The sequence below is a fragment of the Gekko japonicus genome, unplaced genomic scaffold, assembly GCF_001447785.1.
Source record: "Gekko japonicus isolate JY-2015 unplaced genomic scaffold, Gekko_japonicus_V1.1 scaffold2609, whole genome shotgun sequence".
In the NCBI taxonomy this organism is placed as follows: Eukaryota; Metazoa; Chordata; class Lepidosauria; order Squamata; family Gekkonidae; genus Gekko; species Gekko japonicus.
In genome coordinates, this window is record NW_015160300.1 from 123,141 (window position 1) to 148,691 (window position 25,551).

Consider the following 25,551-nt stretch of genomic DNA (forward strand, 5'->3'; position numbering starts at 1 on the left):
GGTGGGGCCACCGCGACAAATGTAGTCGTTGGACAGACTGGGGGAGGCACGGGGAGGCATTTAAATGCCTCCCCGATCCTTCCAGGGCCTCCTGGCCTGCCCACCTCAACGTCATCGGGGTGTGTGTGTGTCACTCTCCAGGCCTTCCCTCTGTAGCCACGCACATAGAGGTTTTGGCTGTAGTGGGCGTGGCCAACTCTGAAGCCAGCCGGAACTCCGTTCCTGTGTGTTCCTGCTCAAAAATAGCCCTGCTTAAGTCCATACAGATACAATACTCAGCAGCATATAGAAAATCCCTCTATCTGGTATAGTGTGCAGAACAAGGAATATTCCTGGGACTGTGGACCAAGACCCTCACAGAATTACAGGTGGGGTGTTGGCCAAGCAGCCTTAACAAAGCCCAAAACCACCTATATATACTCTTTGCAGTGTCAATCAAGGAAGTGATGAACTTGTCGAGACCCAACCCCACATCCGTTGACCATATGAGCTTTGTTCAAAGTTAGTTTACTATCTGTTAGGTCAAGAAGCTCCAGACAGCTTTTCGCCCAGGATGAGGAGCTAAGGTGTCTCCCAGCCTGGCAATTAGTATGTTTAGACTCAGCTTGGTACCCATGTCTCTTGGAATGTAAGTCGTGTTTCTAGACAAAAGGGCACAGACAGGGCAAAGCCTATGAACAGCTAGGCTGCAAAGCCTTGTGGGAAGATGGATCAAAGAAAGGAAGAAGCCAATACAGAATGAACCAGAGACAACAGAGTCCCAGTCTCGATTTCCATAAGATGTATTCCCCAGTATTTGTATAATTTGGATAGCCCTAGCCATCAAAGAGCTTTTTCCCTTGCTCGAGTAAATGCCTTCCCATCAAAACTACTGTATGGTAGGTTTCATAATTTTCCTAAGTACGAACGGAGATGTGACTGTGGTTCAAGCTCTCTTGATTCAATTGATCACATACTGCTAGACTGTTCGTTGCATGTATCTGCTAGGGAAAAATGGTTACACTCTTGGTTGCATGGTAAATATCACCTTTCTAATGAAAGAAAGTGTCAAATTCTATTGAATGATACAACAGCAGAGATTACAGTGGCAGTGGCTAATTTTTTAGTCGATGTGATAAGAGTGGAAAATTTGGGAAACTCCGTTTCATGATTTTATAATTATTTCAGTTTTTTAGTTGACTGTGTCATCTTCTGTTTCTGAATTTAATGCTGTATATGCTATTAAAGGTTTATTGATTGATTGATTTCCATAAAATTCTCCCATAGAAATCAAATTACATTGAAAATCAAACCTGAATGTGTTTTATTCCATTTAAACTGTGTAGAAGTAATAAAGTTGCTTTTGACCGAAACGCAACCAACAGGAGCTTTCAGGAGTCAGCACTCACTTCTTCGGATGCTAAGAAAAGGAAATAATTTCCCACATTTGATGAGGAAAATTACAGAAGGGGAGGGGAAAACAGGGTGGAGCTGTGGAATTCACACCAAGCCTCTATCTGCTTCAACTCCTCCCTCTCCTGTAACTTTCTGGAAAATGATGGTTTTTTCATGCATCTGAAGGAGTGAATTCTGACTGAATGATCATGCTGGAATAAATGTTGTTAGTCTTTAAGGTGCCGCTGGACATTTGTGCTATTTTGCCAGAGTAGACTAACATGACTGCCCTTCCGGAACACACAGGATACCCAAGCATCCTTTCGATCTAAGATCTATGCCCTTTCCTTTCTCTTAGTTGTTGTTTTAATTCAACAGCATGTCAGCGAGCTGCCATTCCCTTGGGACACGTCCCATCCCCCTCCCTGTCTCCCTAAGCCTTATCCTGTTCATGTAGTACCTCTGTAACTGCCAAGGTCTCCAGCTGGTGTGATGTGGTGTTATGTCTTGAAGCTCTAGCTTGTTTAGGTTTCCCGTGTGAACTCAACCTGTGTTTATGGAATTGGCCGTTGCTGTTCTCAGCCCGCTTCGCGCCTTTTCTAATCTGTGAACCTGACGAGGGAAATATGTTCATTGGTTTAAACCTGGTTTGAATTTCCTTTTAATACACCTTCCCTGGGTATTGTAGTTATTCTTAACAATCTCTGTATGTTCGTGATCAACCATGCTTTGGAAATAAATCTTTCTTCTTTTTGAACGTGGATCTATTCTCCTGATTTGGGATCTAACACAGCATCGTGTTACCAGATACAATGACCTGATTGTAGTTACAGTAGCTCCTCTGTTATATTCTCCGACTTGTGGCATTGTTTTCTTCTCTACCCCAGGGTTTCATCAAAGCAAAGAACTATCCACCTACCACTGGTGTGGAGACTGAAAATGATGGCTCTGAATCTGCAGTGTTTAAGCAGCTCTTTCAAAAATGGACGGTCCCCAACCAAACTGTTGGCTTTGGCAAGACCAGCTCAGTTGGTAAAGTAGGTAAGTGCTGACACCTGACCAGATCAGGAGACCTGATGTACACAGGCTGCTTCTTACTGATGTGGACCTCACCATGGAGAAGATGAAGAAAGCTTTTATGACCGCTCCTACATTTAGGAAGAGACTGTGGGGTGGGGGATCTCCTTTGAGATCCTGTAACAGCTCTGTTGCCTTTTCAAAAGAGATTCTGATGTGGAAGTGTGGTATTTCTATTCTGGTTAGTATGCATAGTACTATGGAGGCTCAAAGTGCTGGCTGAAGGAAGCAGTTATTATAATCCACCTTGTTTCTTGATTATTGCAGCATTATTTACAGACCTCGATAGCTCAGGCTAGCCCAATCTTGTCAGAACGCAGAAGCTAAGCAAGGTTGACCCTGGTTAGTACTTGAATGGGAGACCACCCAGGAAGTCAAGAGTTGTTATAAGAACATCAGAGGAGCCCTGCTGGATCAGACCAATAGTCCATCTAGTCCAGCATCCGGTCACACACAGTGGCCAACCAGTTCCTCTGGACATCCAATACCAGTGCATAGAGGCCGAGGCCTTCCCCTGATGATGCCTCCTGGCTCTGAGATTCAAAGGTTTAGTGCCCCTGAATGTGGAGGCTTTCCTCAGTCACCATGGCTAGTAGCCGTCAATAGACTTATTCTCTATGAATCTATCTAATCTTCTTTTAAAGTGGTTTATTGCTGTGCCCTTCCCTACATCCCGGCAGCAAATTCCACATTTTAATCACTCTGTATGTAAAGAAATATTTCCTTTTTTCCATCCTGAATCTATTGACCGTCAGCGTCACTGGATGCCTTATAAGTAGATCTATATTTAACCTTCCTAACCTGCTGCTATCACCACATCTAGTGCTAACAAACATGGTGCACCATAATGACTAATTGTCCATCCTGAACCTACTACTTCATTGGATGCCCTTGAATTCCCATGCATAATTTTATAAATCTCTATCGTGTCCCCCCTTAGTTCTCTCTTTTTTAAAACTGAAAAGTCCCAGACTCATCAGCCTTTCCTCATAGGGAAAGTGCTCCAATCCCCTAATAATCTTGGTTGCCCTCTTCTGTACTTTTGCCTTTTTGAGATATGACGATCAGAACTGTGCACAGTATTCCAAGTGAGGCCACACCATAGATCTGCACAGGGGCATTACAATACTGGCCACTTTGTTCTCGCTCCCTTTCCTAATAATCCCTAACACGGAGTTTGCCCTTTTCACTGCCTCAGCACCCTGGGTTGACACGTTCATTGAGCTATTCACTGTGCGCCCAAGATCTTTTCCCCTCTCAGTCTCAGCAAGTTCAGACCCCATTAGCTTATACTTGAAGTTGGGATTTTTTGTCCCACTGTGCATCGCCTTATACCAGGGCTTTTGTTGTAGACAAAGGCCAGCAGGAACTCATTAGCATAATAGGCTACATCCAACAGCAGAGAATCATTAGCATATTAGGCCACACTCCCAACAGTGCAGCTCATTGGCATATTAGGCCACACCCCCATGCCTTCCCTTGGCTTGCCTGAGTGCCCCGCGGCTGTGGGGAGCCCCAGCAAGCTGGCCCTTGGAGGGGAGGCACGGGGAGGCATTTAAATGCCTCCCCAATCCTTCCAGGCCCCACCCCACCTCAGAGTTGCTGTGGGGGTCACTCTCCAGGCCTTCCCTCTGTAGCCACACATGAGCAGAGGTTTGGGTTGTAGGTGTGGGCGTGGCCAACTCGGAAGCCAGCCGGAACAACGTCCCCGTGTGTTCCTGCCCCAAAATAGCCGGGCCTTACACGTACCAACACTGAGCTTCATTTGCCACATTGTTGCCCACTCATCCAGTTTGGGGAGCTCTTCAGTCAGCCTTGATTTTCACCATCCTGAATAATTTATGTGTCATTTGCAAACTTGGCCACTACACTACTCACCCCTGGTTCCAGATCATTTATCAGTTATGTGAAGGAAGGCAATGGAAAACCACTTCTCAACGTCTGTTGCCTCGGAAATCCAACAAGGTGGCCATAAGTCAGCTGCAACTTGATGGGGGGAAAATAATAATAGAAAATTGATGGTGATCTCTGGAATGTCTTGCCGTTTTGAAGGTAGATCTTCTTCCAAACAGAGATGTGAGACCTTGTTAAATATAACAATATACATTTTGAAAACCTATAACACTGAATGAATCATTCCAATACAATCTCTCCCTTATTATAATTGAATAGCAACGATCTATATCGCAACGTTCTAAATTTGGCTCACTCCAGGACATAGGGTTGCCAACTCCAGGTTGGAAACTTCCAGGATATTTTAGGGATGAAGCCTGCTGAGGGTGGGGTCTGAGGAGGAGGAGGAAGAGGGGGACCTCAGACAGATACAATGCCATACTGCCCACACTCCAGACAAGCTGTTGCCAGTCTCCAGGTGACAGCTGGAGAGATCTTAAAGCTTTGGTGCTACTTCAAAGTTCCCCAGGAGCCCAAAACAGAGTAGTGTTTTGGAAAATCTTGAGGAATTGTTTGGTGCATTTACGATGGGGCTCCTGGGGAACTATTGTTGCCAATCTTGGCCCAGCAGCCATCAAACCATTCTCTTCAACCCCCTGCTGTGCAGCTGACTTTCCCCTAGGGTTGCCAATCTCCAAGACTGCCCTGGAGATCTCCCACTGTTACAATTGATCTCCAGATGACAGAGATCAGTTCCCCTGGAGAAAATGGCTGCTTTGGAGGGTAGACCCTATGACATTATACCTGCTGAGTCCTTCCGCCCCCCCACCCAATGCTACCCTCTACAGAATCCACCCCCCAAACCTCCAGGTATTTCCCTCCTTAGAGCTGGCAACCCTACATTCCCCTCAGTGCCTGTTGGTAGGCAACTAAGCTTGGTCCTGTCACCTACTTTGGCCTTTGGGAGAAAACACATTGGGGCCAATCCTGATAGGGTTGCCAACTCCAGATGGGAAATTCCTGGAGACTTGAGGGATGGAGCCTGAAGAGGGTGAGGTTTGAGGAGGGGTGGGACCTCAGACAGGTACACTGCCATAGACTCCACCCTCCAAACCAGTCAGTCCCACATAGGGAACCATTGTTGCCAAACTCCAGGTGAGGGCTGGAGAGCACTCAGAATTACAACTGCTCTGCAGAAGGGAGGGCAGAAGTCAGCTGAAGTCAAAGGGGCAGATAATGGTAGGTTGATGGCTAGCTGGGAAGGAGATGGGGTTGCCAACTACATGCTGACAAATTCCTGGGGATTTGAGGGGTGGAGCCTGGAGAGGGTGGGGTTTGCAGAGGGGTGGGACCTCAGACAGGTAGAATGCCATAGACCCCCCCCTCCAAACCAGCCATTTTGTCCTGGGTAACAATTGCTGCCAATCTCCAGGTGAGGGCTACAGATCACTCACAATTACAACTGCTCTTCAGGTAGCAGAGATCAGTTCCTCTGGAGAAAACAGTGGACTCTGTCATTATACCCTGCTGAGGTCACCACAGCAAATTGACACTGTTTGCCCAAAGCCAGAGCACTGCCCCAGAGCCTCTTTCTAGATCTCGTTGTATTGCTTTCACAACGGGCTTTACTGCTAGTTGATAATAAAATAGTATGAAACCTTACAAATACTGTCTCTCAGTAATTCATTTCCTCTGATGACGTTTCAAAAATATCAATGAAGATTTTCTATGAAATGCAACAAACACTATTACAATGCACATATCTTTTCACAACTCAGTAATTTTTATACAATACTACATAAACAACTTATCTAAAAAACTTATGTACTTGTTTATGTAGTATTGTATAGAAATTACTGAGTTGTGAAAAGATATGTGTATTGTAATAGTGTTTGTTGCATTTCATAGAAAATCTTCATTGATATTTTTGAAACATCCTCAGAGGAAATGAATTACTGAGAGACAGTATTTGTAAGGTTTCATACTATTTTATTATCAATTGTATTGGAATGATTCATTCAGTGTTAAAAGGTTTTCAAAATGTATATTGTTATATTTAACAAGGTCTCACATCTCTGTTCGGAAGAAGATCTACCTTCGAAACGGCAAGACATTCCGGAGATCACCGTCAATTTTCTATTATTATGTATATTATTACTGTTCACTTTTTGTATAATTTATTCTTTAAATAAATTTATTAAGCGTCACTTTTTCACAGTTCTTTTTGGTTTTCGTATCGGCTCACAGATAGGGCATATATTAAAAACAAGATAAAACAATCAATCAATTACCACAATACAAAGTGCTTAAGATGTTTCAGAAAAGACTTCAATAACAAGATGGCTTCCTGGGGATAGCAGTCCCAATTCAGTGGTATCAGATCTACACAGCACTGTAATACATTTAACACAGGGCCATCTCACCCCCCACTGTTACCCAACTCAGTTGGTGGTGGTGGTGGAGGTAGTGGTGGAAGTAGTGGCGGCTCCTACTCGAAAGCCTGGCGGAAGAGCTCCCTTGCAGGCCCTGCGGAGCTGGGCAAGGTCCCGCAGGTTCCGGATCTCCTCTGGGAGCTCATTCCACCAGGTAGGAGCCGCCACCGAAAAAGCCCTTGCCCTGGTAGCAGCATACCTGGCATCTTTGGGGCCTGGAATCACCAGCGGATGTTGCATCCCCGACCGTAGTGCCCTTGGGGGAACATATGGGGAAAGGTATGTCGGACCCTGGCCATATAGGGCTTTACTTGTTTGGGTCACCTTTGGGGGGGATAACCACGTGTGTCCAATGAAATGTCAGTGGAATTCACCACCAGCTGAATGGTGTTCTGTTAACGCAAGGATCACTGAGCAAGTGGTAGCACTGTGCCTGGCATAGTCATGAACATTTCCCGTATCCTGCTTTGAGGCACTGTCCTTTAACTGCATTATTAAATTAAAGAAATCAGACCAACATTCTAATGCTAGCTGTTTACCTTGTGCAAAAATAGGGTTACAATAGGGTTGTGGGTTTTTTAGCACAACAGTGCACCACATAGCTAAAACTCCCTCAGCCCCACCTACCTCACAGCCGGTGTCTGTTATGGACAGAGGAAGCTACAGAGATTGTAAGCCACTCTGAGAACCTTTCAGGTAGTGAAGAATGGGGTATAAAAACCAGCTCTTCTTCTGAAAAAATTCCTCTAACGTAATGGCTATTACGCTTGCAGAAGTGGGCTGCCAGATATCTGTCAATGTGTCTTTTCCATCCAAGCTCCTGCCTGCCTTGTCACTGCCCACCCTTGGTGGAACATGGCCTAAGACACAACTGTGCTAGTAACTCCAGGCCTGCCTACATACTTACCTGTCATCTCTCAAACAGCCAAAGTGGAGCAGGTGAAGTTTGATGCCACCACTTTGCACGCCAAGCCTGAGACGGCTGCCCAGCTCAGGATGGTGGATGACGGCTCTGGAGAGGTGCAGGTAAGGAGCAAATCCCTGGCTAAACCCTCCCCTGTTGTAAATCTCTGAACTGGATTTGAGACTGGTTGGATGACTTGCGAGACACTAGGGTCAGAAAGATTGAAGGTCAAAGAAGGGGACGGCAAAGGATGAGATGGTTAGACAGTGTTACCGAGGCAATGGACATGAAATTAAGCAAACTCCAGAGCACGACGGAAGACAGCCTACCAAGAGTCGGACTCGACTGTGCGACTGAACAACAAAAAGGGTCAGAAAGCAGATAGAGGTCAGAGATCTCTTAGTCTTGGCTTTGCAAGCCTATGAGAATGCAAAATGGCTTTATAAAAGGGGAGTGGGGTAGAAGTGAGGGATGTGGGATGGGATGGTATATCAGATGTTGGAAGCTAAACAGGGCTGCTGCTAGGAAGGGAGACCACCGAGGAAGACTCTGCAGAGGCACACCATCTCTGCTTCTCCCATGCCTTTAAAGCCCTTGCTGGGGTTGCTGTAAATTGGTTGCAACTTGCTGGGTGGAAGGAGCGGCGGTAAGTCTGGTGCAACCAGCCTTGTCCTTTTAGACTGCCTAGTTTGACCAAAGAATGGAGCGTGTCCTTGGACAGGGCTGTCACTACCTGCTTGGAATGTCTAGAGCTCTTCCTACAATGCTCACCTTGGCAGGTCTGGCGAATTGAGAACTTGGAGCTGGTGCCGGTGGAGAGTCGCTGGCTTGGGCATTTCTACAGTGGTGACTGCTACCTCATCCTCTACAAGTACCAGATTTACAATAAGATCCACTACATCATCTATATTTGGCAGGTGAGCATTGGGACCAGGCAAAGGAAAGCAAGTGCCAAACTAAACAAGCCAGCAGGGATCCACATTTTAAAAGCAGCTGTGGGGAATGAGGCTGCGTTGGGTCTACAACACTGGGAGAAGGGGGGGGGAGTTAACTTTCTCAATATACCATTTTATTGATTAAACACCTCCCTTCAAAATTACTATTACCCTATGAGTGAAAATAGGAGCTGCGGTGGCTCAAGTGGTTAAGACGCTGAACTGCAGGCTGTGGAAGGTCTGTAGTTCAGCAGTTCGAGACCCGGGTGCCGCATGATGGAGTGAGCTCCCGTCTCTGGTTCCAGCTCCTGCCAACCTAGCATTTCGAAAGCAAGAAATTGCAAGTAGATAAATAGGTACCACTCCGGTGGGAAGGTAACAGCGTTCCGTGCGCCTTGGTGTTTAGTCATGTCGGCCACATGACCACGGAAATGTCTTCGGACAGCGCTGGCTCTTCGGCTTTGAAACGGAGATGAGCACCGCAACCCTAGAGTCGGATTCGACTGGCTTTTGAGCAAGGGAACCTTTACCTTTATGAGTGAAAATATGTAGATACCATCTGGGTACTGGTACAGGTAGGTAGAGAGATGAGATGGGCCCCAAATTCAGCACTTTTGTGGTCCCATTATGTCTTCTGTCTTCATATACATGAAAATGTGTGCAAAGTCCTTCTTGCAAGACAGTAAATTGTTAAATGAGGAAGGACTGGCAAATTTTACTGTAATGGGAGATTTCAGTGCAGCTAGAAAGCATTTAGGGTGTTTTCACACAAACTATAGCAACATTATCAATACAGGGCAAACAAGTGTCCTGTTCCTCCTTTGTTTTGTTGAGACAGAGATTTCTATTATTGGCAGGCATCCTAGTGCATGCGGACATGCGCACACACATTGATTTTTTTCAAAAAAGAAAAGAACCAGCAACTTGGCTAAAGATACAAGTACTCATATGTGCTCTGAAATACAAATAGTGGATGGGATTGGTTGGCACTCTGCCCTAGATGGCACCCCAGTCTGGGAGAGATAAAGAAATATAAAAGGCCAAAATCTTGATGACACAAACTGCTATGTCAGTTTCTTCATCCCCAGTAATAGAAACTGCTTGTAAGTTCTATGCAGTCATGAGGGCTAGAAACCTAACCTTATTTATTTTTTAAAACTCAGAAGATGACATTCTCAGGATCTTGAAGATTAACACTAGATTGCAGGAACCTGAATTCCATAAGATACAGCAGAGTCATAATTGCATAGCTTGTTAAAAAAAAAAAGAATCGAGTCATCTGTATGATGTTGGGGTAAGTACATCCCTTCCTTCCAAATCAGCCTGCTGTTTGCTGTTTTCCAGGGCCGCCACGCCAGCCAGGATGAGATCACTGCATCTGCTTACCAGGCTGTTATTTTGGACCAAGAGTATAATAATGAGCCTGTGCAGGTGCGAGTGACCATGGGCAAGGAGCCTGCCCACCTCATGGCCATTTTCAAGGGGCACATGGTGGTATACATGGTGAGTAGGACCTAGCTTATTAAGGTTGCCAATCTCCCATACACTAAGACATATCTGGATCTGGACCACATCAGGAAATTCTTAAACTGTATAAGCAAGAATTGTATGACTGACTGTATTGTTTCTTTCATAATGGGATAGGGTGTTTTTATAGTCAGTTATCACTTTTTTTGCTGTCTGATGGTGAGGGTGTGACTCTCTTCTTGGATAATGGGTGGAGAGAAGACATTTGTTCCTTCCATGCTCGGAGAAGAAGCAGCTAGAGGTTTAAATTCCAGACACACAGATGTCATTCCTATCAGAGAAATACAAAACAGGCAACCTAGAGAAGTTATAGAATCTTGTCCAGGCGCTTGAACAATCTGGGACTTCAGACAGTCCCAACGGCAGGAAGTTATACTCTGTGACCTGTTGGGCCCAGCTCTGTATTACTTTAATGGAATATTGGAGAAGATGTAGGCTTTACAAACATTTAAAACTTCACTCTTCAGCGGAATAGTGTGGGTAGGCTGGATGAACTTGTTTTCATGCAGTCCTCTTCCATAGCCTTCGAAGTTTGTTTGGGTTGAAGACCAAACATCACTTGCCTTGTAGTACAGTGACATTGGAAGTCTACTAGCTGTGCCTTCTTAAAAAGTCACAGTTGTGAGTTTGGATTGGGTCGCTACCAAGGTTATGTACCCTTCCTCAAGTAATCACAAATTCTGCAAATGTGCGTATGCCTGCATAATTTGTCCTAGAAAGTAGCTAGGGCCCCCAGAAGTCAGAACCAGTGCTGAAACCGTTAAATTTTCTGAATTTCCCCATCTTTGGCCAGGGTGGTACCTCACGAGCTGGCAACACAGATCCAGTGCCTTCCACCCGCCTTTTCCAAGTTCATGGATCCAATGAGTACAACACCAAGGCCTTTGAAGTGCCTCCCCGTGCCACCTCCCTCAACTCTAATGACGTCTTTATTCTCAAATCTCAGACTTGCAGCTACCTCTGGTATGGGAAGGTAGGTATCCTCTCCTGACACGGTGTACTACATGTGGTACAGTGGTTAGAGTGTTAGACCAGAACCTGGGAGACACAGGTTCAAATTTCTCGTTTCCCACAGAAGCTTGCTAGATAACCTCAGACCACTCTATTACAGAGCTGTTGTGAGTATACAAATGGAGCAAAGGAAAAATATTAGCCGCTTGGGGTCCCCACTGCATATAAAGGCAGGGTACAAATGATGGAAATAAATACATTTGCAGTCTCAGGAAACGAGATGCCCAGCCCGGCTTTGATAGAAAGGGGGGGGAGGATTTAGCCAATCAAAAGAGTGAGAACTTACCGGTCACATGCAGGGGTCGTTTCCTGCAGGACCAGACAGGAGCGGAGCTCCGGCAGTAAAGAGCCCAGGGGGCAGGCACATGCAACAAGCCCCACCCCCTGCTCCCAGCAGCCCCAGGCCATGAGGAGCAAGAAGCCTCTTTCTTTCCCTCATTTCCTTCTCTCCCTCCTCCTTTCCTATTTTTCTCTCCTTCCTTCCTGCACAGATCAGTGCACCCCCCCCCCCAGCTAACAATCCAAAACAGTCCAGGGGCAACTTTAAGACCAAGTTTTATTCAGGTACAAGCTCTCCCTCCTCTGCTAGGGCAGATGTGCACGTCCCCCCCACATAGCTAGCAATCCAAAACAGTCCATTGGAGCCTGAGCAGTGGGTGTTGCCTTCTGACACACTTCCGGTGATGTCAGGGGGTGTGGCATATGCAAATAATTTATGCTAATGAGCTCCTGCACCTCTCTTTCTACTAAATGACCCTGGTCACATGTCCATGCTTGGGGTAAGTATGACTTAGTGGACAGGCAAGACTTTTGAGCTGATACAGGTTAGTATGCACAGTCTTCTTTCCGTAACACGCTCCCTTTGGTTCATTCTCATAGGGCTGCAGTGGGGATGAAAGGGAGATGGCCAAGAGTGTAGCGGACCTCCTCTCCAGGACAGAAAAAGTGGTGGTAGCTGAAGGCCAGGAGCCGGCTGAATTTTGGCTTGCCCTGGGTGGAAAGATGCAGTATGCCAACAACAAAAGGTAACATCTTCACAGGACTCTCGAGAGAAGGGGCTCCAACTCCTTGCGTGAGGAGTAATACTAAGTGCACCCCCTGGCAAACTGAAAGGCCATATTCCTTTTAGATCCTTTCCCTGAACATGCTAGTCACTCCCCAAAGATGAGACTACCTAGGCAGAATGTCCTAGTTCTATGGGAGCCTCTGAGCACAGTTAGAGAAGACTTCACCACGCCAAAGTCTGGCATGAATTAGGACAGACACCAAAATTCATCTCGTCACAGAGGGGCATCTGCTGGCTTCCTAAGGCTTCAGCTGCAGATTAGATACCCACAAGTCCGGTTTTTCCACTGCAGTGACACTTAAAGGGCAATCTGAAACAGTATCTCCACAAGAAAGGAGGGGGTGGCAGAGGAGGTAAGCACACCCATCCTGGACAGCCACATTACGGTGTCCCAAGTTACACATTTTGATCGTGCTTTGGAGCACACAAGGCCAAAAAGGGTTCTGACATACCTTCATATGTAACATGAAGGTGAGCCTGCTCTAGCACCTGGCCCACCCCCTACCTTTCCATGCAGGTTACAGGAAGAAACCCTCTCCATCATGCCTCGACTCTTTGAATGTTCCAATAAGACAGGCACTTTCCTTGCTACGGAAATTCCAAATTTTACTCAAGATGACTTAGAAGAAGATGACGTCTTCTTGCTGGATGTCTGGGATCAGGTGGGTCTGAGTGGTGTGGCGGATGCATCAGTTGAGAGAAAGCATTTGCTCCTCTCTGCTATATATTTGCACATAAAATGTTCCTCCTCCCGTGCAACTAATGTCTCCCAGTTTCCAGGAAGATAGGTGTTTAAATACTCATACAAAGACAGTAAGTTGTCCTCAAATGTGTCTGCTTGCTAAATGAGTTGAATCTTTCAAGGAGCCAGCAGCCTGTGTGTTGTTAATTCCAGCAGTGTAGCGGCACAAACATGTAGCAGCAAAGAAACAGCGGCAATCTGTAGACACAAAATGTACTCCAGCATAAACCTTCAAAAGGCGGAGCTCACTTCATCAGATGCATGAAGTGCTCATCCATTAAGCAGAAGTTTTTATAGTAAAACTGCACACAACATGCCAGTTCAAGACAGTAGGCAATCAAAAAAGCAATCGTTGATAGGCGGGCTAAGTGAGATATAACATCAAATAGACCTAGTACATGGTGACTCAAGTTATGCAGTGAACTCCGATGTTGTCACTCCTTTAGAAGACCTGATAATTGATGGCAAAAGAGAAATACTGGCGGGGAGTAACAGTACCAAAGCACAGGGAGCAGGCTTCATCAGGATGGGTGAAAAGCACCAGGCTGCAGTAAACCCCTTTGAGCTTCCATGACAGGAAAAAAGTATAAATTGAAGAAATATTGCACTTGCTAAGATAGAGAAATTGATTTTGAATACACCCTGCCACTCCCAACAGAGTCTGTCTTCCATTAACTTGAACTGCTTCACCCATAGGTCTTCTTCTGGATTGGCAAAGAGGCAAATGAAGCGGAGAAGAAAGCAGCAGCTATCACTGCTCAAGAGTATCTGCATAGCCACCCAAGTGGCCGTGACCTCGATACCCCTATAGTCATTGTGAAGCAAGGCTGTGAACCTCCAACATTTACAGGCTGGTTCCTGGCATGGGACCCCCTCAAATGGACTGTGAGTGACATGGCAAAGCTCCCTTTCTTGTGCCCAACAAAAGGCAGCTATGGACATGCTGCACCAAGTTAACTCTTCTGCAGCTACTGTCCAAATATTAGGCTGCTGAGAAACATGTAGAGAGAGCGGCTTTCACAACCCTTCCCCCTTTCCTGCTAGTTGACCTTTTTTTTGCAATTTATACATAACTACAGCTGGTTTCCCCACTATGATTTGCCCATGAGCAGATAAGACTCTGGCATGATAAGCAGTGGAGCTTGTTTTGGAAGCTCTTTGCCCCCAAAGCCTGGAAACTCCTTTTGGGGTTGTGTAGAGTTTGTGTCCTTAAATCTTCAGTACCTGCAAACAAGTTCACTGTAGTACACCAGTTCTTTCATTTGTCTTCCCACAGGGTATGAAAACCTACGAGGAACTGAAAGCTGAACTTGGAGATGACAGCAGTCTAAATGAGCTCACTTCCGTAAGTGTTGCAGAAGCAAGCGGACACCAGCTCTCCTGCCAGCACTGATTGCTGAACTGTGTTTCACCGTGGTTAGAGCCATTATTAGGGCAGGGCCATCTTTGTAGTGATTTCCATATAACTTCAGAAGTTAGTAGTAGTACAGCATGGACTCTTCCCTTAAAGACAAATGCAACCCCTTGGCCATCAATTGTCTGCTTGTAGTAAACAGATGAAACTGCCTTACATCCAGTCAAGACCAATGTTTCCTCTAAGCTGTGGAGTCTAGTGAGCAAAAATTCTACTTTGTGAGCCACTGGCATTAAAGTTGTGAGCGAGCAGTTTGGCTGCTGATTTCCATATAACTTCAGAAGTTAGTAGTAGTACAGCATGGACTCTTCCCTTAAAGACAAATGCAACCCCTTGGCTATCAATTGTCTGCTTGTAGTAAACAGATGAAACTGCCTTACATCCAGTCAAGACCAATGTTTCCTCTAAGCTGTGGAGTCTTGTGAGCAAAAATTCTACTTTGTGAGCCACTGGCATTAAAGTTGTGAGCGAGCAGTTTGGCTGCTGCATAAATCAGTTTGCTCTGGAGCCCTCCTTCCTGAGCTAAGACAAAAATGTGTGAGCCGGTGGCTAAAAAACTGTGAGCTAGCTCACACTAACTCAGCTTAGAGGGAATACTGGTCAAGACTACTGGGAGATCTGACAGAGGACGGCTTACTCCGACTGGCAGGAGCTCTTCAGGATGTCAGGCAGAGTACATCTCTTACCCAATACCTGATACAGACATAAGATCCTTTCAAGCAGGGATGCTGGGGACAGATGTGTCTTTCTGCCTGCAAAGCATACGCTTTGTTGTGGGGGGGTAACACAGCCCCCCTCCCTTGATATTATTCTGTTCACCAATGACAATGATATTTAGGAAGGAGTAGAACACCCAGCAGCAGCCTTTTCACCTCTCACATCAACAATATTAGCCTCTATCCTGTGGCCTGCTCCCCCACCCCTTCCTGCAAAGTCAACAGGATCCTTTCAAGCAGGGATGCTGGGGATAGATGATGTGTCTTTCTGCCTGCAAAGCATATGCTTTGTTGTGGGGGATAACACAGCCCCCCTCCCTTGATATTATTCTGTTCACCAATGACAATGATATTTAGGAAGGAGTAGAACACCCAGCAGCAGCCTTTTCACCTCTCACATCAACAATATTAGCCTCTATCCTGTGGCCTGCTCCCCCACCCCTTCCTGCAAAGTCAACAGATCACAGCCAGCAGCCTCTAAGAAGACAGTGTTAGTCTTTCTAGAGCCATTGTTCATGACCGCAGTAAAAAAATCTGCTCTGGGAATCCTGTCTTCAATGTTTATACATGACACCATCTTAGATGCCCTTTCGGAGGCCCCTTATTTCAAGAGACAGCATGCCTTAGACAAATTTTGTTATTCCCGTTCACCTCCAGAGGTAGGCTCTACATCCAGATCACAATTGGCAAGGAAAATTTGATTCTTAGAAGCCTTCAAGCCACTTTCTTCTTGAAGAAAAACCAGGGCATTATAGACAGTCCAACTCTTAACATTGTGCCCTACTTCTTGTTCATGGGGCCTCAGCTAAGGCTCCTTAGACATCCCTTCCTGCTACCCTGTAGCCTCCCCATCTTTGCCCTGTTCTTGTCTTCCCGTGTGCATGCAGCCCCACAAATCTAGCTCCTTCAACGGGGCAGTTGCTAATAAAACGCAAGCAAGGTTGTTTCCAGAATGATCACTGCAAGCATCTTGTCATGGCCGGTACTCCTGCAGGGGTCTACAAAACTGGGGCAGCTGGATTTCTGGCAGGTATTTTCAGAACCTTTGCTATAAGCAACAGAGGAGTCGAGGCCTAACAGAAAAGGAGTGATTAAATAAGTAGCATTTAAAGCCAGTCTAGGTGTACGAAGTGTGATGCAGTTGCAGCTCCGTTAATGGTACTGTTACAGACTAAGTTTCAAAGAAATTCACAAAATATGCAAGCCAGGCACTTTAAATTCATTTAGAATCCTTCACCTCTGGGGCCAAAGTCACTTGCCTACACTTCCAGAATGTGGTTACTGAGAACAGCTCAGTGTGCACAATCTCATTAAATCAAATTAAAGAGATAGGAACATATATATATATATCCCAGCTTGAAGAGCCCTTTTCTTTTTCAGGAAATCGTTGAGGCAAAAGAGATTTTCACTGCCAACACTACTTTTGCCAAGCTGTCAATTACTATGTACACACCAGAGCAGTTGGTGAACAAGCCTGCAGAAGAGCTACCCAAGGATGTGAATCCCAGCAGGAAGGAGGTAAGATATCAGAGGAATGTGTTCTGAATTCTCTTGTGGGTTGGAACCTCCCATGTTTCCACAGCAGTGTGTGAGGTAGCTGCTGGATCATTGTATTAGGATGTGGAAAACTCAGCCTGAAACCAATACCAGGCTGGCTACTATCAGGACCAGGGCCTTCTCAGTGGCGGCTCCATACTGGTGGAATGAGCTCCCAGAAGAGGCCAAGGCCCTGCGGGATCTTCTACAGTTCCGCAGGGCCTGCAAGACGGAGCTCTTCCACCAGGCATTTAACTAAGGAGCCACCGCCACTATTACCACCAAGAATCCTAATTATAGAGCCCTGGGAGAACTCTGAGAAATTGCTCATTAGGATTCTTACTTCACTTCATCTTGCCCACGGATTGGCCTCTGCTCCCAAGAATACAGGTATTGCTCACAGCAAATCTGGGCAATGAGGAATCCTCACTGCAGCATGATCAGTTTTACCACTGTAGCTCCTCCTCTTACTCATCCTTGCTTTCTCCCTTTCTATAGGATTACTTGTCAGAAGAAGATTTCATTGCTGTCTTTGGAGTATCTCGACAGGACTATGCTACACTGCCCCAGTGGAAACAACAGGCTCTTAAGAAAGAAAAAGGACTCTTCTAAACGTTAAGCCCCTGCTGCTGTTATCTGCAGGGGGGTGCCTGTTTTTAAAAGATTAGGACGTCTTAAAGCTTGATAACAGGTGTTATCACAAAACAAATTTTTCAGGGACAAAATGCAAGATAATTTAAATTACAACTGCAAGTAATGTGGCCTGGGCTGAATCAGGAACAGACGTTTGTTCCTTAAGTTAGCTTTTAAAACATGGACATAAATACATCTCTGTCTTTCAGTCATAAATTAAAAAAATGAAAATGTATAAGTAGTCTAATTCAAGGTTTATGCTTTTTAAAGAAAAAAATTATATGTCCTAGAAGGCATAAAGTGTTTCTAAGACCCATGGGAAGAAAAAAAACCCCACTTAGTGCAGACTACTGTAGAAAACAAGCAATACAAAACCTGTGCTATGATCACACTTGCATCTTCCTAGAAAGAGGAATCAGAACATCAATGTTAATAAACAGTGTTTAATTTCTCTGAAATCTATCTACAAGTCATTTAAAGAAAAAAGGCAGAATTGTAAAGAATACATAAGAACACGTCTGCTATAACACAGAAAAGTGCTGCTCCACATTTAGTGTCAAGAGACACAAGGTGATTAACATAAATACCATGGCATCCTCTTCCAACACACATGCCCAGAAACATTTCAACTCATTCACACCCCTCCCCCCCATTTTTACAAATAACTCACTCAGGAAACAAAAGAATGCAGGAGGCTGACTTTGGAAGCTGACCCTCCCCCACCCAATTTTCATCCTTAGGCAGTTCATCCCACATGCCTCAGTGGTTTAAAAGCATGCCTATTATTTTCCAGAAAACTCTCATCCCTCCAAATCTTATCCCAGAACTCCTGTTACTGGCATCAGACAAGCCTCCATGAATTTGGAGTGCAATATTAATTTATTTAATGCTAGATAACTACCGTGTCCTTGCCTTGGTTGCCATGCTAACAGCTTTTTATTAACCCATCTAGGATCTTAAAGATTCTGCAACACATAAAACAATTACTACAGTGTTGTCCCTAAGCGTTATGCCTTCATCCTATGGGATGCTCAGATTCAGGTTCCAGTTGGAGAAGGAAAATTTAATGCACAGACTGAACTTTGAGTGGAACAACAATGCCCAGTGCTATATCACTGCATGTCTAGAAGCGCCATAAGGGATTATAGGCTCATGGCTTGTCATACGAAGCAGGTGCTTGGTGATTCCCAAGGTTTTCTTTATCAAACTGAGCCATCTTCATGTATGTACAGAATCTGGTGAACAATGATGATGGAGAATTTAGTTACTTAGTGCAAACACATATATGGCTATTTCTCACAAAGTAAATACAGCACAGTAAGACCAATGAAGAAAGTCACAAAATATGATGGCTCAAACTAGATGTACCACTGGGGAGACTGATACTTAGTTATGTTCTTTTGAAATTACAAATAGTACCCTGGAGAAGATGTACAAGGATGTTTCAATAGCACACTGCTCTAAAAGAAAACCCTGTTCTCTTCAGTAGACAACAGCATCCTAAGTATCACCAGCTACCAGGGCTCCCTGAGGCAGTCAACATTTCTGTAAATTGCTCAAAAGGATCTGTAATAAGAGGTGTTAAAAACCACATGCCTTAATATTTGGTTTCAGATGCAGCTGAATGGCTATACAAAAGCAGCTTAAATTCTTGCAGGAGTTTCAGCATGCTAAACCATTGCATGAGGTAAGCATGGTAAAGAGATGTCCTCCTCTGGTGAACCATATCCCATGGACTTTGAATTCAGACCATGAAATACAGAGCACTGTATAAACTTAAATCCTCATATCTCTGAAGAAAACACTAATTCCTTCTATTGCCATCACATTTCACCTTACAGAATTTTATTTTGTTGAGAACAGTGATTTCAGTGCAATACTCAATGTTGCTTGTTATAAAGGCTTTTCAGATGCAATTTCTTGCTAGGCAAGAGCCACGCTTCCATTAGAAGAAGCATTAGTTGTTCTTCCATACAACTCTCAAAGAGACAAACAGCTGTACTACACATCTGAAATGCAGGTTTAGTCTATCAAGACATCACTCTAGGATGTTTTGCCTTTAAATATACTAGCTATTTTGTCCTCACCATTGATCAAATATGGTGCAGTTACTTTAATATAACTGTTTAATTACAGCATTTATATACCTAGAAAGAAAAGCAGCTCTATATCAGGATCATGAGCATCATTTTGAAATTTTCTTTTTCACTGGAAGAAAATCCCTTTGCTAAAAATGAAAAGTAACTGACTACCAACAGTAAAAATATATAATGGCAGAATAAATTAGTACAATATACTACTGGGAGTGTGACTGTGGAGACTTTGCCTTGCTTAACAGGTCAACTAATTAAGGCAACCTTAGCATAGCAGGGACCATGTAGGCTTACTTAACAGAGCTGGCCATTCTGTAAGCAGGAAAACCCTTTCCCAGCAGGTAAAGCCTGTTGTCTAGTAGCTCCTATGGGTCTCTGCCTTCAAATCCCAGATTTTATCTTTTAGAAAGTCTTTGTCATAGAATATACATATCCCCCCAAATAAGTGAAAAAAATCTCCAAATTCTCAACACCAGTTAACATTTTCAAAGGAAAACCCTGAGTTAGAAGCAAACCTACATTATTAGCAATTTCATTGCAAATAAAATAAAATAAAATAAAATGAAAGGGCCATGCCTTCCAGCACTAAAATGAGAAACTGGCATAATTTGATCCTAGGTAGATTGTTCTTCTTTCCCCTTTGTTCAAACCAGTTAAAAATGACCATCACATTATCAAAATACATTTTGGATAACAAAACTTTAACATTTCTTCTCTGAAATGTCTATCCAGGACCACTGGGTCATGAGACTGCTAAAGAAAGAACAAAATGTCTTATAGAATATATAACAGTTTGAGAATGCTAGATTTCCACCCAACTGGTTTAACTGTATTTATCACACAAATAAAATAAAGCCAGGTATATTTTAATGTTTCCCCTATCAACATTTGAGTCTTGTTCCAACACACCACTCTTGCAAAAGAAACCCTCCACACCTAGAGCACGTGCAATTATTTAGGGGTCAAGGCTGCATAAACACAGGGAATGCGGAACTGCTGTTCATATTCCATTTGCTGATTAGCACCAGCTGTACACAGCTCGAAAAGGACCTCAAAAGGTTACAGCTAGGGGTGTGCGCTCGGTACATATCAAGCCGAATAAATACCTGAAAAATACTCTATCGGTATTTTTGGGTATTTATTCAGCTGAATACAAGTTAGATAATCTGATTCAGCTACCAAAATAGCCATGCCTGAATAAAACCCATATTATTCAGCTTTTATTCGGGCACGGATAGAAGGCATTTAAAGAAAGTCTCCTTAAATGCCTTCTCTGAACTCGGTGAGTGAAATTCTCCATTATATCCTATGGGGACGATCCCCATAATGTATAATGAATACATTCAGGTTTCCCGAATAGTTACTCGAATACCAATACAATACCGATACTGGTATTCCAGAATATTCAGGAATACCAATATTTTCCGGGTACAATAGACCCGAATCGGGGAAAAACTTTTTTTGCACACCCATAGCTACAGTGTGTGCTTCCCATTATTAGCTGCCTCTGTCTCAGCCCAACCAGAACAGTCTTCAATAAAATACAGCTTTTATATATATATATCTACACAAACTCAGAGAAATAAAGTTGTCCTGCAAATGGCAGTACTTAGAAAAGAATACAGTCATAAAGAATAAAAACTTTTCAAGTTAAAATATATATATATATATCATTTTTAAATAAAGATGATAATGATCTGGGTAAAAATGACATATGCAACATGTTCCTGAGCACCAACTGTTTGCTTTCTGGATCTGTATGATGCTGTATTTACAAATCCCTGGGTGTCAACGTTCATCAGTTTTGGTAGTGCCTGGTCACCTCGTCAACAAAGGCAGATGGACGCAGGAAGTCAACCATCTCAGCTTTCCAATTAATGCATTCCAGATTGCAGGCTATTTCTGGTTTTGCTCTTTTGTGGAAAGGAGGGAGAAATCCACACTATGTGGGAATCTTTCCCTGGTGGTAGAAGAACATATGAATCTGCAGTCTCTTCTCACATTAATCCTTGATGGGTTTTTGAAGAAGTTGTCTAGCCTGATTAACTCCACTGCTGGCAAAGTTACTTGAAAAGAGAGAAATGAAAAAAGTCCCCCAGCAGGACGTGGGTAACAGCAGCTTAAAACTGCACAGATGAAATTCAAGACAGATGCAGAACAGTCTATTCCTCCTAATCCGAGATGTCTGTCTTAGCTGTACCCTGAGTTTTTGGGGTCTGTGGTTCCTGCAACTTCAGAATCCTTTGTGCTCAGGAAAGAGGAAACATTCTTCACAGGGGCTGTCGAACTGGCTTCCCCAACTCTGTGCAAGGCAGCTGCATACTCTTTTCTGTTTCTAGCAATTCGTCAAATATCTCCCTGGGAACATGAAAATGGTTCATATCAGTAAACAGAAGAATGCCTATATAGGGTGCAAAAGTCAGGCTCAGCACAAATCCAGTAAGTCCCAAATGACCACCTTGCAATCGTACATCTGCAAAACTGAGGATCTGACAGCTTCCATGTCTGGTTCATTAACTAACAAATAGAAAAACAGAAGTACATTTCATAAAACTATTGATATTTTAAAAGGAGAGGAAGCAAGTCCAAGAAAACATTGTGCTTGTGTGGGGAGAATAGATAAAGGATGTACTTGCTTGTGCATATAAAAGAAGATGTAACCACTTCGGTCCCTGTCACTCTGCATGGAGGCCTCTTGAATTCTGGATACTTCCAAGTCATTGTATGTGAACCATGCCTGTTTGCGGATGTCATATACATCACTAATATAGTGACCTTGAAAAAGAAGGGACAAGAACAACAAAATTGGATCTCCAGGCTACACCAAGGATCAAAAAGCCCCTTCCCAAGCTACTTTTATAAAAGTCACCGAACATGTAAAAACTGTGAGATTTATGAAATTGTAGCATCTTATACATGCCACCAAGACAAATCTCTTGGTATTCTCAACATAGTCAATTTAAGTAATTTTAATTAATCTCTCTTCAAAAGTAGGATAATACCACAGCCCTTTCGAAGGTTTTTCAAGTTTTGGGAATATCATACTATACAAGCAACACACTCTCAAGTAATATATTTGTTGTGGGGAAATTGAACCTTTCAAGCTTCCCAAACACTTGACATCTTCCCTTCTCCCCAGGAGTTTTGGGTTGCCTGAAAAGGCCCCCCAAAAGACATAACTTTCATGCACAGAGCAGAGTTGTGACTCTTATCTTACCTGAGGAGGATGAATCTCCAATATGGCTGACAATACTAATAAGGCGATAGGAATTAGGAAGCTCTCCTGTCTGCAGAAATAGAAACCCAATGATTAGCTTTGCTACGTGTAGTTTTCTTCTACTTCATTGAGGCAGGTGGATTACAGATTTTACAGCAAAGCCGCAGCTATGCCACACACTGAAGTCAACCCTCTTGTGTCTGGCTACTTAGCTCAGATCAGATCACCTGACTCCACCCAACACCAGTCCTGGGCTCCCCGCACACGAGTCTTCCTTCTCTCCAGGCCCCACCTGGAGGATGGCAACCCCTAATTGGTGGGTGCAGGGGGGGGCACCAGAAGGTAGCCTCGCCTAGTGTACAAAAAAACCTGGAGCCGGCCCTGTGTGCTCCCAAAGTCACATCCTGCAAGCAATGGAAGACGTCCTGAAGGGCACATGCACATTGTCCTCCTGACAATGAGGCAATCCAGAAACAGCAATGACACTCACTGGGTGGCCATGTAAATATGTTGCAGGCAAAAGAAGAAAAAAGGAAAAAAAGAAAGGCTACATGCTCTTGCACTCCACTGCAGCAATCTGAGTTTTTGGAATGTGGGGAATTATTAAAAAAACAAGTATTCCTTTCAGTACAGACAACAGTTTTTTCAAACCAAGAAGAGTCCACATGACAGGTATTCAGCAGATTGCTACCAGGTGTGTGTGTATGATTACTCCTATGTAAACACTAATGAATGAAACGTTACATTAGACCTTACCTGAAAGTTCTTTCCCTTCAGTGGGGTGAAGTAATCCAGAAAGTGGTTAGGTCACGCCTCTGCTCGCTCGGATAGGCTATGCAAATTTCTTTTATTGCATGGCTCCTATTGGAGGGACCTAGGTTGACCTCTCCAGTTAGTCCAAACCCTGCCCTGTGTATATTCTCTTTTCCCTTTTTCTTCTTCTTTTTTAATATATACTTTTTCTTTCCATACATTTAAATTATTTTTGTATGTGCCCCACCCTTGACTTGCCTTTGAGGTACCGGTTTTCTATTATAGGCCCTTCAGGTAAGGTCCAATGTAACATTCTCCTTCAGTGGGGGGGGGGGGAAGGTCATCCAAGAAGTGGTCAGCTGTACCCAAGCTGCTCTCTTAGGGTGGGTGTTTATGGCTCCAGTACTTGTTGTAGTACTCATCTGCCAACTGCTGCTTCAGCAGATGCTGCCTGATCTATCCTGTAATGCTTCACAAAGGTTAAAAAGGAGGCCCAGGTAGCCGCTCTGCAAATTTCCTCCACCGTTGCTCACATGGAGAAGGCTGCTGTTGTGAAAGACCTTGCACCTTGTAGACCTTAGCTACACATTGCCTAATCTGGTAGGCCACTGTGCTCTTTGAGATCTTCTTCCCCTGGTTCTGGGCACAGTGTGAGACGAACAGTGAGTCTGACCTTTGGAAGGGCGCTGTCCTGTTGAGGTATATACAGACAGCTCTGTGTACATCCAGTTTGTGCCAAGTTTTTTCCCCCTGAGGTGTTTCAGATTATGGCAGGATGAGGGTAAGATAATTGGTGGAAAAGGGAATTCACTTTGAGAGTAAAGGAAGGATCTGTCCTCAGGGATACCAACTCCTTTTGGAATATACAGAGTTCCTTCCTAGCGGATTGTGCTGCTAACTCAGAAACTCTCCTAGCTGAGGTCACTGCGACAAGGAAGGCCACCTTCCATGAGACTGTGGCTAACGATATGGACTGCCTGGCAAGGTCTTGAGGCAGCAAGGGGAAGGTTGTGGGCTTAACATGCATAGGAAACTATAGGTGTTTGTACACAAATGCTAGAACTGTCCGAGGTAAAATCGGGGAATTGGAATGCTTGGTGTTGGAGGGGGGGAACAGACATTGTGGGTATTTCAGAAACTTGGTGGGATGAGGAAAATCAGTGGGATACAGTGATTCCTAGTTATACATTATATCAGAAAGATGGGGGGAAGGGTGGAGGATTGGAGGTGGGGTGGCTCTATGTCAGAGAGGGTATACAGTCCAGTAAGACTGAGGGGGTAAGTGAATTGGATTCGGTTCTGGAAATGCTATGGGTTGAAATAGTAGGCACAAAAGGAAGCTTAACCCTGGGAGTTATTGCCCATCAGATCAAAAGATAGAGGAGGATTATAAAATGATGAATGAATTAAAGATAGCGGCTAGATGAAATAACTGTGTTGTAATAGGTGATTTCAACTACCCACACATTGATTGGGTCAATATATGTTCAAGTCGGGAAAAAGAGATCTAGTTTCTAGATACTCTCAATGACTATGCTATGGAACAGATGGTCACAGAACCTACCAGGGGAGAGGCAATCCTGGATTTGGTCCTAAGTAATGCCCAAGACCTGGTGAGAGATCTAAAAGTGATTGTACCGCTTGAGAACAGTGACCATAATGTTATTGAGTTTAACATTTGTATAACTAGGGAGTTGCCCCAAAAGACTGACACAACCACTTTTAACTTTAAAAGAGGTAACTTCTCTGATATGAGGGGACATGTGAGGAGGAAACTGAAAGGAAAAGTAGAGAGGGTCAAAACCATTGGGGAAGCTTGGAGACTATTTCAAACTATAATCCTTAAAGCTCAGAAAAAATATATACCGCAGGTTAGGAAAGGCACAAATAGGTATTTAAAAAAGCCTGCATGGTTAACAAACAAAGTAATGGAAGCTGTAAAAGGTAAGAAGGATTTCTTTAAGCAGTGGAAAGCTAGTTTCAGTGAGGTTGATAAAAGGGAACACAGGCTGTGGCAAATAAAATGCAAGTCTGTGATCAGACAGGCAAAAATGGAATATGAGGAGCATATAGCAAAAAACATAAAGACCAACAATAAAACTTTCTTCAAATACCTTAGAAGCAGGAAACCAGCCAGGGAGGCAGTGGGGCCCTTGGATGACCAAGGGGCAAAAGGAGTACTGAGGGATGATAGGGAAATGGCTGAGAAGCTGAATACATTTTTTTTT

General features: G+C 44.1%; 2 protein-coding genes across 2 annotated transcripts in view; one reads left to right on the plus strand and one right to left on the minus strand.

Moving 5' to 3' along the window:
* Positions 1-17,239, plus strand: part of VIL1 (villin 1) — a 57,246-nt gene extending 40,007 nt beyond the window's left edge. Inside the window, exons 12-23 of the mRNA XM_015416172.1 lie at positions 2,262-2,415; positions 7,702-7,802; positions 8,460-8,597; positions 9,960-10,118; positions 10,936-11,115; positions 12,033-12,178; positions 12,737-12,881; positions 13,658-13,846; positions 14,238-14,343; positions 15,674-15,750; positions 16,472-16,609; positions 17,126-17,239. Coding sequence (XP_015271658.1) covers positions 2,262-2,415; positions 7,702-7,802; positions 8,460-8,597; positions 9,960-10,118; positions 10,936-11,115; positions 12,033-12,178; positions 12,737-12,881; positions 13,658-13,846; positions 14,238-14,343; positions 15,674-15,750; positions 16,472-16,609; positions 17,126-17,239 — 1,647 coding nt within the window. The remainder of the gene's footprint in view (positions 1-2,261; positions 2,416-7,701; positions 7,803-8,459; positions 8,598-9,959; positions 10,119-10,935; positions 11,116-12,032; positions 12,179-12,736; positions 12,882-13,657; positions 13,847-14,237; positions 14,344-15,673; positions 15,751-16,471; positions 16,610-17,125) is intronic.
* Positions 17,240-21,056: 3,817 nt separating this feature from the next.
* The window catches only part of USP37 (ubiquitin specific peptidase 37), a 57,823-nt gene continuing 53,328 nt past the window's right edge, over positions 21,057-25,551 (minus strand). Inside the window, exons 22-24 of the mRNA XM_015416203.1 lie at positions 22,571-22,640; positions 21,990-22,128; positions 21,057-21,711 (exon numbers count right to left, since the gene is read on the minus strand). Coding sequence (XP_015271689.1) covers positions 21,624-21,711; positions 21,990-22,128; positions 22,571-22,640 — 297 coding nt within the window. The 3' untranslated portion in view covers positions 21,057-21,623. The remainder of the gene's footprint in view (positions 21,712-21,989; positions 22,129-22,570; positions 22,641-25,551) is intronic.